Consider the following 17155-nt stretch of genomic DNA (forward strand, 5'->3'; position numbering starts at 1 on the left):
CCGGCCTACTTTCTCACTTACACACACTTGAATGTCATTTTCATACTGGGAGCTGCCCAGTTCAACCAGTCTGATACAAGCAGACACTGAACACTTCCACTGGAGCAGCTGGAGGTTGTAGCTGCCTTGCTCCAGGGCACTTCACCAGTGTACAGTGAGGGAGGGAGAGCTGTATGGAGGGTTGTTCAAAGCTGTTGGGACTAAACCAAACTGACTGATGAAGTAAAACACTGAGCTGAAAGCTACAAACAGACTGAGCTGTTGATTCTCAGTGGGATCAGCAGGACTAGTAAAGCTTTACCACTACAGGGAGTCATCTGATTCTCTGTTCACATCCAAATATCACTTGATGGACCTTTAGCCTGTATTTGTCTCTGTGTGGACAGACATAATGTGAGCTCATTCTTCATGATTCCTCCACAGAGTGGACCAGGAGAGCTCAGAGGTTCCCAGTGGTCAGTCTGCCCAGCAGCATCAAACACACCTGGACACGATATTTAAGGTCTGTACAAGTGCAACAAATACTTTTATATTTATTCTGTTCACAGTCATCTCCATGCTGCACTTTGTAGACCAGTGGATTGTCAGTCAGTCCAACATGGATCTGATGTTTGCTTCATAATTTCAGTCTGATTGTGTCATTCATATAGTATTCTGTTCCAGCTGCTGGAGGAGAACATCATCAATTTTGTGAAGAACGAGCTGAAGAAGATGCAGAGGGTCCTGAGTTCAGATTATCCAGAATGTTTAGAGAGTCAGAGGGAGGGTGAGGAGGTGTTGGACAGTGAGGAGGAAGAGCAGAGGAGGAGAAGCAGAGAGGCATTTCAGAGGATCACACTGCACTTCCTGAGGAGAATGAAGCAGGAGGAGCTGGCTGACTGTCTACAGAACAGTAAGAGGATTTCTATAAAGATTTAACATGCGGGATAAATGATTGAGATGGAGGAAAATATGTTCATATACACATTCTTTGAGGGAATAAATGTTGAAATATCTATTCTGGCTGATGGATTTCATTTGTTCTTTGTTCTTGAAGAAGCTCTTGCTCCACTGTGCCAACATAAACTCAAGTCTAACTTGAAGGAGAAGTTCCATCGTGTGTTTGAGGGGATTGCTAATGCAGGAAACCCAACCCTTCTGAACCAGATCTACACAGAGCTCTACATCACAGAGGGAGGGACTGCAGAGGTCAATGATGAACATGAGGTCAGACAGATTGAAACAGCATCCAGGAAACCAGACAGACCAGAAACAACAATCAGACAAGAAGACATCTTTAAAGCCTTACCTGGAAGAGATGAACCAATCAGAACAGTGATTACAAAGGGAGTGGCTGGCATTGGGAAAACAGTCTTAACACAGAAGTTCACTCTGGACTGGGCTGAAGACAAAGCCAACCAGGACATACACTTCACATTTCCATTCACTTTCAGAGAGCTGAATGTGCTGAAAGAGAAAAAGTACAGCTTGGTGGAACTTGTTCATCACTTCTTTACTGAAACCAAAGAAGCAGAAATCTGCACCTTTGAAGAGTTCCAGGTTGTGTTCATCTTTGATGGTTTGGACGAGTGTCGACTTCCTTTGGACTTCCACAACAATGAGATCCTGACTGATGTCACAGAGTCCACCTCAGTGGATGTGCTGCTGACAAACCTCATCAGGGGGAAACTGTTTCCCTCTGCTCACCTCTGGATAACCACACGACCTGCAGCAGCCAATCAGATCCCTCCTGAATATGTCGGCATGGTGACAGAGGTCAGAGGGTTCACTGACCCACAGAAGGAGGAGTACTTCAGGAAGAGATTCAGAGATGAGGAGAGGGCCAGCAGCATTGTCTCCTACATCAAGAGATCACGAAGCCTCTACATCATGTGCCACATGCCAGTCTTCTGCTGGATCACTGCTACAGTTCTGGAAGATGTGTTGAAAAGCAGAGGGGGAGGAGAGCTACCCAAGACCCTGACTGAGATGTACATCCACTTCCTGGTGGTTCAGTCCAAACTGAAGAATGTCAAGTATGATGGAGGAGCTGAGACAGATCCACACTGGAGTCCAGAGAGCAGGAAGATGATTGAGTCTCTGGGAAAACTGGCTTTTGAGCAGCTGCAGAAAGGCAACCTGATCTTCTATGAATCAGACCTGACAGAGTGTGGCATCGATATCAGAGCAGCCTCAGTGTACTCAGGAGTGTTCACGCAGATCTTTATAGAGGAGAGAGGGCTGTACCAGGACAAGGTGTTCTGCTTCATCCATCTGAGCGTTCAAGAGTTTCTGGCTGCTCTTCATGTCCATCTGACATTCTTCAACTCTGGAGTCAATCTGCTGGCAGAAGAACAAAAAACCTCCTTGTGGTTTAAAGTCTTTAAAGAAAAACCCGGACCAGCACTCTACCCGAGTGCTGTGGACGTCAATCTGATGTTAAAAAAACAAACAACATCCGAAAAGTCTGAAACAAGAAAAGACAAATCTGCAGAGACACACTTCTACCAGAGTGCTGTGGACGAGGCCTTACAGAGTCCAAATGGACACCTGGACTTGTTCCTCCGCTTCCTCTTGGGTCTTTCACTGCAGAACAATCAGACTCTCCTCCGAGGTCTGCTGACACACACAGGAAGTAGCTCACAGACCAATCAGAAAACAGTCAAGTACATCAAGAAGAAGATCAATGAGAATCTGTCTACAGAGAGAAGCATCAATCTGTTCCACTGTCTGAATGAACTGAATGATCGTTCTCTAGTGGAGGAGATCCAACAGTACCTGCAATCAGAAAGTCTCTCTACAGATAAACTGTCTCCTGCTCAGTGGTCAGCTCTGGTCTTCATCTTACTGTCATCAGAAAAAGATCTGGACGTGTTTGACCTGAAGAAATACTCTGCTTCAGAGGAGGCTCTTCTTAGGCTGCTGCCAGTGGTCAAAGCCTCCAACAAAGCTCTGTAAGAACACAGACAGTTATTTATTGAAAGAATTTTTAAAATACTTTTAAAAGGATTGAAACATGAATAATTTATGAAATACTTTTCCACATTCATTCTTCAGGCTGACTGACTGTAACCTCTCAGAGAGAAGCTGTGCAGCTCTGTCCTCAGTTCTCAGCTCCCAGTCCTGTAGTCTGAGAGAGCTTGACTTGAGTAACAACAACCTGCAGGATTCCGGACTGAAACTGCTGACTTCTGGACTGGAGAGTCCAAACTGTACACTGGAAAATCTCAGGTCAGGATTCATCAACCTGTTCTGAATCCTATTTTCAGACCAATTGTGTGTTTAGACCCTGTGAATAACTTTCTATTAACATAGTTTCATTAATTTTGTTCTGTCTCTGCTGTTGGAACCTGAAATACCAGAGAGGAATTTTAAGATTCAAAAACTGAATGAAGAACTGGCCCAAAGTCAAACACATACAGTCAGTGAACAGTTTTTGGTTACACTCATAGTTTCTTTTAATTTCAGAGCAGTATCTGTGCTGGGATGATAGTTATTTTTACTCACCATGGTGATATGACAGTGCACCCCAGCTGCTCTGTGGTTAACCACCATGTAATTCCTCTTTTCTTTCAAACAAGCTTCTAACTCTGGATGATTACAGAAATTGAATGAAGGAGTCAGAAATGTTTCCTTACTATTAGTTTTTACTTTTATTTACACAAAATTTAGTCCTTATATGCCACATTAGTTGGGATCCCTGTTAGGTATTTGATTGTGAGCATCTGAGACAGAGTCATTTACTTCTGTGACATGTTGGAGGTTTGATATTCATACAAACTGTAGCCAGAATCTGTCACCTGCAGCCCTTCATCTAAACAGTTCACTGTGGCTGCTTCTCCTTTTACTATTATTTTATTTAGACCTATTTTTATGCAGTGAAGAATTAGCAGTCACTAACATCATGTTTACTAAGGTTACAAGAAGCTGGAATTACCTCACAGTACAAGCCTTATAGTGGTTAGCCATTTGAATTGAGAAGTAGTGACTGGAAGTATTAAGTTTAACTCTAAATATTACAGAAACACATTGGTGATGACAGTATAAACATACTATCTTCCAGTCCTGCAGTGATCTCAGATCGTGTTGTTTTGTGTGTCTGCAGGCTGTCAGGATGTTTGATCACAGAAGACGGCTGTGCTTCTCTGGCCTCAGCTCTGAGCTCCAACCCCTCCCATCTGAGAGAGCTTGATCTGACCTACAATCATCCAGGAGACTCAGGAGAGAAGCTGCTGTCTGCTGAACTGGAGGATCCACACTGGAAACTGGACACTCTCAGGTATGGACAGACAGGTGGACAATCTCAGGTACAGATGTCACTCATTTCAATTGACGTGATTACCATGGTATTGCCGTAGCTGCAGTGAAGGGAGGTGAAATAATTTATCCAGGAATAGCTCCAGTGTGCACCAAAAACCACCAGGCGGCACATGTGAGCAGTCCAGGTGCAGTGCCGATCTGTGTCTCTGTTAACCTGATGTGTTAGATGGTTTGTTACATAGAACCATTGGAAAAGTTGGCCCTGGAAACTGTTTGGAAAAAGACACACACATTGGAGGTGATTGGATGAACTATCTGTCTATCACCGTCTATCACTGTTTTACCTTGTGAGGCAGCTGGGTTCACAATGCTAATTGGTCACACACAAGCACATAACTTGAAGCCTGACAAAATGGATTCTCGCGTGATCTTGTGATCTTGTGATGTCCTGACGTCATGTCCAGCTGTGTCACAAGGTAATCTCTCTGTAGGATAGTCAATTCAAAATGGTGACCATGCTCGGCAAGCAGACGTGACAGGTGAACAGAGAGACATTGTGAAACTGTTTTTGAATGAATCACAGAACTCTGTTATATTTTCTGTACAGTATACTAACATGTAACACAGTCTTAATTTCATAATTGATATTTGTATTATGATATTTAAACCAACCATCCCTCAACACAGTTTAGACCTCAATATATGAAACATGGTAAATGTTCCCCCCTAATGTTTGTATTATGCTGGTCAGATTTCCCCAGAAGCTGAAATTTCTTTCAGCTGATTTGTTCTCCTCAATATTCAGAGCTAAAATGACTCCAAAACACACCGGATTTGTAACGTTAACATTCACAGAAAACCTGTTGTATCTTGTTTGTGTTCATGTTCAGCAATAGTGAAAAGCAGCTGTGAGTGTGGTGCCAACGCTTTGGGTCCAACAGAGTAACAGAGCAGAATTTAATGTGGAGCGTCAGAGTGAGGGGGAGAAATATGGTGCTGCACATAACAAGACGCATACAGGCCATGGATGTATTATAAGATCAGTAAAGTTATTTTGACAGTGAGTGGAGCAGTTTCTGCAGCTGTTTCATGTGTTTATAAATTCAGAGTGATGTTCACATAGCCACGGGTGTGCCTGGATATGCCATCAATGAGACATCTCTCAGCATAATCATAGCAGCCTGTCACAGGCTGTCAGACAGGGCTGTGGTGCTCAAGTGATCACTGTAATGTGACTTAGTCGATGCACAGTAACGTTAACGCTACAATAACAGCTACACAAAGTTTTTAATGTTTTATTTGAAAAAGTTGAGGAAGAAGAAACCAGAGTCCACCAGACTCATCAGCCCACAACAGGTCAGCTCAGCCTCTTGCTCCCTGGCGGTACAGCACTTTCTCCCAGTCAGCCTCATGCGGATTCACTGTACTTATGAACTTGATAGGACAGAGGAGACTCTCCAAAGAAAACAGAATTAAACTTTAAGCTTCTGAAATATTTTGTAAACAGCTCTGATGGAGCTCAGGATTTATCAGGAGGAAGGCTGCCGTATTCAGACCAAGTCAGGCCATGCGGCCAACCCCCACATGTTCGACCAGAGTCGTGCGGGGGTGTGGGTGTGTTTATTTGTGCTCTAGAATGTAACTGTTGTGAAACAATCAGAAAATAGCATTTTATTGACCTGATTCACTGGCTTTGTCACTCCCAGCTTTCCCTCTCTTCATTCACTCTCCAAGTCGCTCAACACCAGCTGCTCTCTCTCTCTCGTCTTTTTTAAAATGAGCCAGGAAGCCAACAGCAAAGTCTAACTCTTAACGTTATCAAATGAAGCGAAATGTCCTCCCCTCCTCCTAGTAATGTCTTTGTACTCCCTCATAGCAGAGTTTACAGGTCTGTACAGTCTGATCTCTGGCTGTGATTGGCCACCACTGCGTTTAGCAGCGGTGACGTTGGATTGCGTTTCTCCAAAAGTTGACTCTGGCTCAACTTTCCAGACCAAATCCAGCGCGGCGCCGCAGTGGCCAAAAGGCCCGCAACCGAAACTGAAGCAGTAAATAGATCATCTACTTTGGATATCTTAATCTTCTCTAAACTATAAACTATAAGGATGCTTGGTAACCACGGACCTTGCGACAGAAACCACTGGGTGGAGCATGTGTAAAAGCTGAACTGAGTGGAAACATTGTTCTGTCAAAGAAATGTCTTTGTAACAAAATTTACTTAGATACTGATGATAAGGGTCTTTTAAGTCTTCAGCTAACCGCCTGGCTGGCATTACCAATATGGAACCGACTTGTCATTAAACAGTTTAATTATGTAATATCTTGTCCACAAGAGATTGCATACAGGAAACTTAATCAGGTTGTGTAAATGTCTGATTATGTCCTCCAAAACTATAGGTACATGTAGCCCTGTCTAAAATCCTACAGTTCATAAAAAGCAGTAACACAGCATGTAAATAGTTGTATAACACACAAAGTTGATAATACTAAAACTGGTTAAAATATGTACTGGAAAAATGCTTAAATAGATGTACAGTTTAAAATGTTAAGTACTGGCAAAAATTAAATTTAAAATTCATGTAGGAGAAGACTAGTTTTTTATCTAAAGTCTGTGTAATCAGCCGTGCAACCTAACCTGTTTTGTATTGTTATTGGGTCTTTAACAAATTAATAGTCAATCCAAGTCGTTCCCTCAATAAGGGGTGGGACAAGTGGCACAGGTCAGGGTAGTGTAACTGCTCAACGGTGACTGCCATTGCCCCTGTGACTGCTATCCCCCACTAACAGTTCACTTGGGATTCGTGAGTACTAACTGAAAGTAACTGAACTAACTGAATTTGCTGAACAGTGCTTTTTGTTTTCTGCTCATGTCAGAGTGAAGCGGCCATTAAAGTTTTTAGGCCTCACCGCACACCAGCTTCAAATCAGGCCTGCAACAGGGTTAAATTATTGATAAAAGAGGGAAGGTGTGCGTGTGTGGGCCCACAGGTAAACACTGAGTAATTTTGGGTTGTGTATGAAATTAAAAATTTTGTTTTGTTAACATTAACCATATTCGAAGGGTCAATTTTTGTTCAAGAGGTATTTGAGAGGTGACTGTTTTGATTTAAGGTATTTAAAAGGTATTTTATTTTTTTCATATAAGTGCTATTTAAAAGGGAACTTATTCTGATTGAAAGACAGTTCAACAATGAACTCAGGCCCTGTCCCATTGTACTACACACTCAAGTATAAATATAACACAGCAACACGGGACCTGGGTTACATACAACTCACAATACACACAATAATGAAAAGCTGGAAACTTATCATGTCCCCCTCTGATCAGGTTCAGGTATTTGGCCACCAGTGAACCTTCAGGTGTGCTTGGACCCTTGAGTTGTGCTCGTTGTATCTCTCCTATAGATTTTATCAAGAGAAAGAATGATTCATTCAAATGAAATGACTCTAATCTGCAATAATCTTATATGGTACATCAAGACAACGGGGGAAAATCCACCACTGAAAGTGAGCAGCATCATTATAATGTATTGAGCCAGTGGGTTGAAATTGGGTCTTTTTAATGCACTGCACATTGTACAATCATAACTAATCAGAGTAACAACACATTCTTATTTTCTCTCTGAGCACTTTCATTTGCCAACAAAATCAAGTTTAGCTCACTGCTCCTCTATGTTTGGATAGCTTGGGTCATACTTCATACTAACATCTTACCGACGCACAGCCGATCAGGTTTGAATTTCTCCCCAACAGTGTTTAGGTCTCATTCTGCTGTCTGTGAAACAAGACTGCATCATTCAGTCATAGTTGCTGTTAAGTATTTTATTCATTAAATAAAGAAAGAAAGCTCATAAACTTTACACCACATTACACCTCCTCCTTATATGAATAATAACCATATTAAACTAAATTTCCAAAATCCAAATACATCCAGAGTGCTTATTCTGTTGTTTATAGCTATGATTAAATGTACAAAGTTATCCAATTCCCTTAGCAAGTGTCCAAATGTCCCACTCATAAGTTTGATTTTTAATCTTTATTTGTAAAACATCCCACTCATAAGGGGTGAAGTGTCCCCTTTAAGATGACTAATGTTAGCTATGCAGGTTGTAGCTGTTTGCCATAAACAATATGTTAGCCCGCTAGCTAGCGCACTAACAGCTAATGTCAGTATAGCTAATGCTAACGGCAGATTAGTGCCAATTAAAACACATTTCTAGCCACAAAAAAAAAACATGACAGTAATGTTACATAACTTTCCAACACAATATATATGTACTTTGTGTTTGTAGCGTATGGAGATATTAAAACTCACCAAGAAGAAAACATAAATGCTTTCAGTCCTACTTAGAACATGGGGTAGTGGTGCATTTCTGGCCTCTTGTGGCTGAAATTAGTACAAACACTCAGGCGTGTCAGGTATGGACCGACAGGTGGACACAAAATGAAAAACAGGAAGCTGCAGTGAACTCACCTCAAACTCTTGAGACTGCAGCTGATTGTCAGCTGTAACCATCATGCAGGAATGTTCTACCTGTGTGAGAGGAAATAACTTGTCAGTCGTCCAAAGATTGTTGAGGAAAGACAAACAGAAACAGGCGGTTTATCATTTTCATGCTAATGTGAATCAGTTTAAACAGTCCTGTCATCTGTTCACAATACAAACTGCTGAGTCTGACAAGAAAAAGTCTCATTGTTGACATGATTTGACTTTGAGACGCCTGTTTCTGATTGGCTGAATGTAGCTGCTGTTGATAGTCATCATGTGATGTGATTGACAGTTGTGTTGCCTAGCAACAGCAAAGCAGCTCAGTGTGATCAGAATCAGAGCTGCTTTTTCTAGAGTGATGTCATGTCCATGTTTGCATGCTGAAAGAGAACGTGCTGCTCTGACCCCCCTCCTCCTTTCAGGCTGCAGCCTGCTGGAGTCCGATACTTGACCCCAGGTCCAAGGAAATGTAAGTGTGTTTTTCATTTCATGAAAACAAAGCAAACTTCAAACTGTGACATCACTCATTCACATCCTACTGAGGATGAAGATGATGTCATCATCAAACAGATGATAGATCAATAACTGCAGCTGTGTTGTGTCTCGTTCTCTCTATCAGATTTCTGTCAACTCACACTGGATCCAAACACAGCAAACAGAAAACTCAAACTGTCTGACAACAACAGGAAGGTGACATGTGTGAAGGAGGTTCAGTCATATCCTGATCATCCAAACAAATTTGATCACTGGAAACAGCTGCTGTGCAGAAATGATCTGACTGGTCGCTGTTACTGGGAGGTCGAGTGGAGAGGAAGAGTTAATATATCAGTGACTTACAGAGGAATCAGCAGGAAAGGAGACAGTGAAGACTTTTTGTTTGGAATGAACGATCAGTCCTGGAGTCTGATCTGCTCTGATGGATGTTACCATGTCCGTCACAACAGAGTAACATCCATCTCCTCCTCCTCCTCCTCTGTCTCTGGCAGAGTAGCAGTGTATGTGGACTGTCCTGCTGGCACTCTGTCCTTCTACAGAGTCTCCTCTGACACACTGATCCACCTCCACACCTTCAACACCACATTCACTCAGCCTCTGTGTGCTGGGTTTGGGTTCTGCTGGTCTGGTTCCTCAGTGTCTCTGTGTGGTCTGTAGGAGGAAGAGTCTCCTCCTGTTAGAGAAACTTTCTCACTGCTGACCAGATAGTTCAGTCTGTACAGGATCACACACAGCTGATGGTATTTAGTACCAACATGATCTCTCACTGCTTGTAAATGTAAACATGGTTTCCACATGATTGACAGTTTGTTTGTAAAATGAATCAAATGATAAACTGAGTCCAGTTGTTGTTGTTTTCTGTTGTTAGTGTATTAGAAAGGCTTGAACTGTAATGGGATCATGGGAATGGGATCTTCACAATGTTTAGTTGTACTTCTTCTAGTAGTTTCATAGTAACTGTGTTACCTGATTCCTTCACTTATTTAGAGATCACATGACAAATGATGGTCAGAACAACAGGCCTCCTATTGGCTGGTTAAATGAACACCTCTAATGGTGAAGGCTGAGGCTCAGCAGCTGGAGTGTGGCTGCTTTTATGCTGCGTTCATATCATATTGGAATGATGCTAATTATGAGATTCTGACTTGTCAATAGAATTCAGGTCAACATTCAAGTGGTAATTATGAAGTGGAAAAGCTGAAAGCTCTGATATTTACTGGATATGGTGGATTATTGTCAATAACAGTATTTTTGAGCCTCATTCCACCAACTTTGTAATCATGCAGCCGTCTTGATTTGTTGTGTGACATGAACGCTGGCGAGTTGTAAACATGGGAATCTTTCCCGCCTCTACCATCCATCCCATATGATGTGAACACAGCATTAGAGATGAGAAGTCCAGGAGCTGTTGTGTGTTTCTGACATACAGGAAGTATTTAGTTTTTCTCTGGAGTGTTTATTTAGTTCCTGTGTAGAGAATAAAGTTCATGATGATCAGTAGCTGATGTTAGTTTTCTCCATTTATTTTTGTGTGTGTGCATGTTAATTCATATCTAATTTCATATAGTAGATTGAAGGTATTTGACAGTTTCAGGACTGTTTAAAGTGTCAGTTTAATGTGTTTAGCTCACATTCAGTCTGACAGCTGTTGTTCATTGACTGTTTCTAAATAAGTTGTGCATCAGCACTCAGCTGTCATGTGTGATTAAAGCCAGCAGGTGTCACTGTTTATTCCTTTGGTTAATTCATCTGGATTTGTTGAAAATAGTTTGTATTGAAAGGAGGTTTTATGTTTTTGGTTTCAGTTTCTGTGTAAATATTCATTTAAATATTCACTATAAATTGATTCCAGTTTGGTATTATTATTATCATCATAGCCGTTATTGTTATTTTGTATTATTTTGTATAATTGCAAGTCACTTTTGTATTTCCTCTATTTTTTCTATAGATAAACACAAATCCTCATCATCAGCTTTATGATTCAAGATGTTAATAAAGTCTATCTGCAAATACTTTTTACTATCTACTATGTTTCTATTTAATTCTATTAATTTACTATTTAAATATCTTATAAATGGATTTTGTATTTCTCCACCAGGATTAATTCCTGGCAGTGTGGAGGACATTTAGAAACATTTAGTCCTTCATGTTTAATAAAATGTATAAAATATAGAATATAATTGGATAATTACATGAATAAAATCTAAATAATGATACATATTATTTATGTTGTTGTATTGTGGGTATTTCTAAAATCCTGGCTACAGCCCTGAATATATACACCAAAATAATGTATTACAAACAAACAATGGAGCAAAATGAACACGTAACCATGGAAACAATCCAAAAGAAGAATCCAGTTGGATGCATGGACAGGTGTTTACTCCTGAGAAAGACAGTCACAATATATTCAGTTTAAAATGTGTAAAAGAAGAGTAAGATCTGTTGAGAAATGTGTTGAGCGGATCACAGACATCTGAGTGCGCAGCTTGTTCTGCTCTGTGATATTTACTGACAAAGATCTCAAACATTGCTCAGTGAATTAATGGAGCATCATGCTGCTGTCAGGGTGGATGTTCTCTCTCTGTTTGGGTCTGTTCAGGTCCAACACAGTCTGGATCAGGTCTAATCCTCAGCTCTGTTTCACATCAGGACTCTTTATTTTTAACATTCATTGATACATGTTGGGTTCAGGAAGGTTCTCTGTGGGTCAGTCTCAGACCTCCAGACTGATAAATGTTTTCCATCCTTACAAGAAGAAAAAACAGCAGAAAACACTGAAAACTGTTTTTACATGAAAAGAATCAAATGTAAAGATTTGGAATATATTTGCACAAAGAATCATTTTCCAACATCTTCAGTCTGTTCTGTCATATATAAATATTATTAGTCACCTGCTGCCACTCAGAGTTAAATTGACTTGTAATTGACATGAAACACAGCTGTAAATTCCTCCACATGTGCATCACGAGGCCATCTAGTGGACTGATAGTAGAACAACAGCAGCTGATTGCAGCTTTCATGGAAATCAAATGAATTGAACAGACAGAAAAACATCCTGATATTAAAATACAAAGAGAGACAGACAAACACTATGAAGGTATTTCAACAATATTTCCAACATCTGGAGGCTGACAAACATTCTGTCTGACACACAGTCGTTCTTCATCCTCCCACCAGATGGAGCCAAACTCAACTAACTTTCACATCCTACACATAGTGTCTGGAAGAACATTGTTCTGATCATTTCTGTCTGGATTGATATTTATATTAGCAGCATTAATATCAATGCAGACACATGAACTTTAAAGAAACTTGTTTCGGTTTTACTGGATGAAACAGTTTGTGACAGAGAACAGAGCTGCTTGTCTTCATACAGTGAAGTTGGTTTGAATCAAAGATAAACAGCATGTTCTCTCACATCAAAAGGATTATGTGCTATGAAATAAAAGATCAATCCACAATAATTAACTATCAGCTTCATTTGTTTGACAAACATTTCATCAACAAAATGTCATTTTCACAACCTGTAATTTCAGAACATTCAATGAACTTTTGTTGATTTATGTTGATTTGATTGAACAGAACCGTTTTGCTTCAAAACATCAAACACTTGAGTTCATTAAAGTCTCCTCCACTCAAACATGTTTTTCTTCTTCTTGACTGTCATGTTGTTCTTCTTCTCTGTTTCTCTGAGCTCACCTTAAATCTCAGTTTAACACCTGCAGGACTGATGACGTCACAACCAGTTTGGAGCCAATCGTGGTCCAGTATGCGACTTACACAAGTGTGATGTGGAAACTTGAAGCCTCCGGAGCACAAACACTGAGAATGGACTTTACAGTGAAGCAGTTCAACTCTGCAAACTAAACATATTTAAATATTTACACATTCTGGATGTTTAATGAAGGATGAGATGTCATTTGAAGAATTTTTAACTAATAAATTAATCTTTTTTCATGGAAAACCGACATCAGACACACATTATTATTCCAAGCAGAGTATTTTTATATTCTTAAAACATGTGCGGAGGATCTTTAAAGTTCAGACAGTCTGTGACGACACAACTGACCTCAGTTAAAGTCCGTTTTGATTTTTTACATCAACTGTAAAACTTTTTGGGGTTTTTGTCAGAGCGACTCAAAAATGATGAGTTCTGATGGTGTTTATTGATCAGATTGATCGATTGGATTCATGTTCTACAGACACACTGTGAGATACATAATCAAAGTCTAAAAATACATCAAAGAAACTTTACAACATATCTGATATACTGTGTAAACTTTGTAAATGTGCATCACATAAGATAGATGATGTGGTTCAGTCAAACTGCTGATGTGAGAGTGGAAGAACAAACTGGTTTTAATGGTTTTAATGGTGACATGCTGTAAAGAGACAGTTTGATTTCTGATGGTGAATTAAAAGACTTTGTTGTCATTGTGTTGTAAATATAAATATGTTTAATAAGTGATTCTCTTCACAGCAACACTGTCTCTGTATTTGAACACTGGTGGAGTTTATTGATCCACAGAGAGCTGCTGAGGCTCAGTGACACCACTGGATCTGATTATTTCAAACATCTTCATTTCTTTTTAAAGCCTAAATGTTCCTGTTTTCATGTTTTAAAGTGTGAGTGAAGCAAACAGCTCCTCCTCTGACAGGATGTGATGCTGTGAGTGAACAGCAGGTGGCAGCAGACGCTCATGTTTCTGTTCCTCCAACACTTCAGTTTCACACAGTTTATATGTTCAGACACCACTGGACCTGGTTATTATATTATAAAGGTTATTATGGTTTTGAATGTACTGATTGAACTGCAGTTCTTCATATCATCAGGTTCCACTGAGTTGTGGCTTCACAGAGGAAGCTGACTGTCCAGATGCAGTGTGATTAAATGGTCCAATCATGTATAGAGGATATTCTGGAGGATCTAATAGAACTTACTGAGCGAGTGAACACAAAGTCACATAGTGGAGGAGGACAAACCATTTACCATTTATAAACTAGGCACAAATTTGAGAACAATCTAAAATTGTCAAAGCTCAGTAAATTGTATTTCTCCAGAACCAGAAGTGATGGAAATGCGTTGGCTTTTTGTCCAGAGTTTTTAGAGTTTGTTTGTTTAAGGACTCAAGAGGTTTGATGGCTGTTTCTCCAGCCTGCCCCCAACATGTGATCAATAAGACATCTGGGAAAGAATCATAGCTGCATAAATATCTGCAGCGTCCAAAGACAGACAGTTTCTAATATGTCTAAAATTTGCTAAGTTGTATTTTATGGTTTTAACTGTTTTTTTAACATGTTTCTTAAAGTTCAAATTTGGATCCAGTGTCACACCAAGATATTTAAAATCAGTAACTATGTCACTTATTTCACCTTTGATGAGAATATCAGCGTTAGGATGTTGTACCATAGTCTTAGAGAAAAACATAATAATTCAATCGTTAGCTTAGCAGCAGCTAACTCAGCTGTTTTTGCATGTGTGTACACAACAGTGTCATCTGCATACATTTGTAGCTCTGCATCATGACACTGTTGAGGGGGTCATTAATATATAGACTAAATAATAGGGGACCTAACACTGACCCTTGTGGAACACCCATTGTGCACTTCATGTTACTGGACAGTGTGTCACCAACTTTAACACATTGTCTCCTATTAGATAAATATGAAGACATCCATGCCAGTGCTCTAGATGAGAAGTTAAATTTAGGGAGTTTCGATATTAAAACATCATGATTGACTGTGTCGAATGCTTTACGCAGATCTAAAAATACAGCAGCAACTACTCCTCCTTTGTCAAGTCCTGATTTAATTTGCTCTATTAAGTGCAAGGTAGCAATGATTTGCTCTAAAGCCAAATTGCAAACAATGTAGACCAAAACTGCTTGTATCAAGAAATGTTGTCAGTTGTTCAATGACAACTTTCTCAGCAACCTTTGAGAGTATTGCCAGTATACTTACTGGTCTGTAGTTACTGGTTTCAAGGTCTCCAGATTTAAAATAGGCGTGACAACGGCACATTTCCAGTTATCAGGAAAGGAGCTGTGTTTAAAAGACAAGTTAATTAAATGAGCAATAGGGGGAGTTAAAATATCTTTGTAATTAAATATCTTTGTAATTAAAATATCTTTGTATATATGTATGTTTATGAATTCTCCTTCACATCTTTCTTTGACCTTGTGACGTTTTCCATCGAGGTCAAGGAAAACTGGTCAGGCAAAGATGATGGGAGGAACTTTTCACTGGCAGCCATGGAGTCCACTAACCAGTGGGTGACGTCACGGTCAGCGTGTGTGATTGTTACCTTTACTGTGAAACTTTAGACAGGAAGTAGCGTGTGTGGATGTTACCTTTACTGTGAAACTTTAGACAGGAAGTAGCGTGTGTGATTGTTACCTTTACTGTGAAACTCCAGACAGGAAGCAGCGTGTGATTGTTACCTTTACTGTGAAACTTCAGACAGGAAGTAGCGTGTGTGATTGTTACCCATTGACTCCGGTGTGTTATTTGTTTTCATAGGATGGCGAAGTCATGACCCGCCCTCCTCTGCCTCTGATTGGCTAGTACTCGTTACCTTCGTTAGTTGGGTTCGGGCATGAGGAGTGTGATTGGTTGAGGTGAGGGTAAAAATCAGAGCCAATCAGAGGCGGAGTAGGGCGGGTCATGACTTCGCCATCCTAGGAAAAAAAAACCCGACTCCGGTGTGTTTTTGTCTCGCGGCTGCAGATCAGAGCTGCAGATGCTGAGAGACAGCGGAGGAGGAGAGAAGCCCACCGACACACCGACACACCGACACCGGTACGTAACCTCATCTGCTCTGTTTATAACGTGTTTATAACCTGTTTATAACGTGTTTATGACGTGTTTCAGTTGTTTAACGTGTATTTTTACTTCATTCAGTAACTTTTAACCTGTTAGGTATTCTCTGTGTCTCGCGGTGTTTCGGATGTGACTGGGTTTAAAGTCAGTTCCAGTAAAACCAGCAGCGGTAAAAGTGGAGTTAAAACTCGCCCAGTTTCCAGTAAAGTTTCTATTCAACGCTTCTTTTCTTCTTCTGTGTCGTAAATCTCTCAAACAAAAACTAAAGTTTCCTTAAAAACTCACAGAAACAGAAAGAAGAAGAAGAAGAAAAAGCTCCAAAACTCGGTGAAAGTTAAAAGATTCTTTAATGAAGCAAAAAGACACGAAGCTGTTTACTGTGCTCAGCTACATGTGATTAACATGTTATAATATAGTAACATGTTATAGTAAAATAACATGTTATAATAAAGTAACATGTTATAATATAGTAACATGTTATAATAAAGTAACATGTTATAATATAGTAACATGTTATAATAAAGTAACATGTTATAATATAGTAACATGTTATAATAAAGTAACATGTTATAATATAGTAACATGTTATAATAAAGTAACATGTTATAATATAGTAACATGTTATAATAAAGTAACATGTTATAATAAAGTAACATGTTATAATATAGTAACATGTTATAATAAAGTGACATGTTATAATAAAGTGACATGTTATAATATAGTAACATGTTATAATATAGTAACATGTTATAATATAGTAACATGTTATAATATAGTAACATGTTATAATATAGTAACATGTTATAATATAGTAACATGTTATAATAAAGTAACATGTTATAATAAAGTAACATGTTATAATAAAGTAACATGTTATAACACAGTTCGTGTTTCTGCTGCTGCAGCAGCTCAATGTTCAGTTTAAACTGAGTCTCATTAAATCTGATTAAATCTGATTAAATCTGATTAAAGACACATTTATTATTTGACACATTTCCAGATTGTTTAGAGATATTTTCTGTCTCCAACTTCCAGTAAGATGTTTTTGTTTGTATGAAGTTGTGAACATGAATCAGCCTTTAAGTGTGACAGTAGAATATAAAGTGCTGT

The 17155-nt window shown here is 39.5% G+C and overlaps 2 protein-coding genes and 1 long non-coding RNA gene across 4 annotated transcripts in view; 2 read left to right on the forward strand and 1 right to left on the reverse strand.

Annotated features, from left to right (window-relative positions):
* The first annotated feature begins 217 nt into the window (after positions 1 to 217).
* On the forward strand, positions 218 to 9951 carry LOC122990132 (NLR family CARD domain-containing protein 3-like). The gene is made up of 10 exons (XM_044363251.1): positions 218 to 222; positions 424 to 502; positions 664 to 892; positions 1037 to 2395; positions 2474 to 2933; positions 3037 to 3210; positions 4085 to 4336; positions 4704 to 4715; positions 9151 to 9166; positions 9365 to 9951. The coding sequence occupies exons 1-10, from the start codon at positions 218 to 220 to the stop codon at positions 9878 to 9880; spliced, it is 3102 nt and encodes a 1033-aa protein (XP_044219186.1). The 3' UTR covers positions 9881 to 9951.
* LOC122990084 lies at positions 6050 to 8804 on the reverse strand. Its single transcript, XR_006405264.1, has 4 exons — positions 8714 to 8804; positions 8555 to 8626; positions 7954 to 8014; positions 6050 to 7638 (listed from the first exon to the last, which is right to left on the reverse strand). It is a non-coding gene; the product is annotated as an uncharacterized LOC122990084 (long non-coding RNA).
* Positions 9952 to 15958: 6007 nt separating the features above from the next.
* The window catches only part of LOC122990042 (phospholipid-transporting ATPase ABCA1-like), a 58992-nt gene continuing 57795 nt past the window's right edge, over positions 15959 to 17155 (forward strand). For both annotated transcript variants that reach the window (XM_044363162.1, XM_044363163.1), the window contains exon 1: positions 15959 to 16024. In XM_044363162.1, coding sequence (XP_044219097.1) covers positions 15966 to 16024 — 59 coding nt within the window. In that variant the 5' untranslated portion in view covers positions 15959 to 15965. The remainder of the gene's footprint in view (positions 16025 to 17155) is intronic.

The sequence above is a fragment of the Thunnus albacares genome, chromosome 10, assembly GCF_914725855.1.
Source record: "Thunnus albacares chromosome 10, fThuAlb1.1, whole genome shotgun sequence".
NCBI lineage: Eukaryota > Metazoa > Chordata > Actinopteri > Scombriformes > Scombridae > Thunnus > Thunnus albacares.

Bases quoted from the DNA above. Each gene is read 5' to 3' on its own strand.
- LOC122990132 (XM_044363251.1), top strand. The intron at 893-1,036 runs GTAAGAGGATTT...TTGTTCTTGAAG, and splicing joins GGCTGACTGTCTACAGAACA to AAGCTCTTGCTCCACTGTGC. The intron at 3,211-4,084 runs GTCAGGATTCAT...GTGTGTCTGCAG, and splicing joins TGTACACTGGAAAATCTCAG to GCTGTCAGGATGTTTGATCA.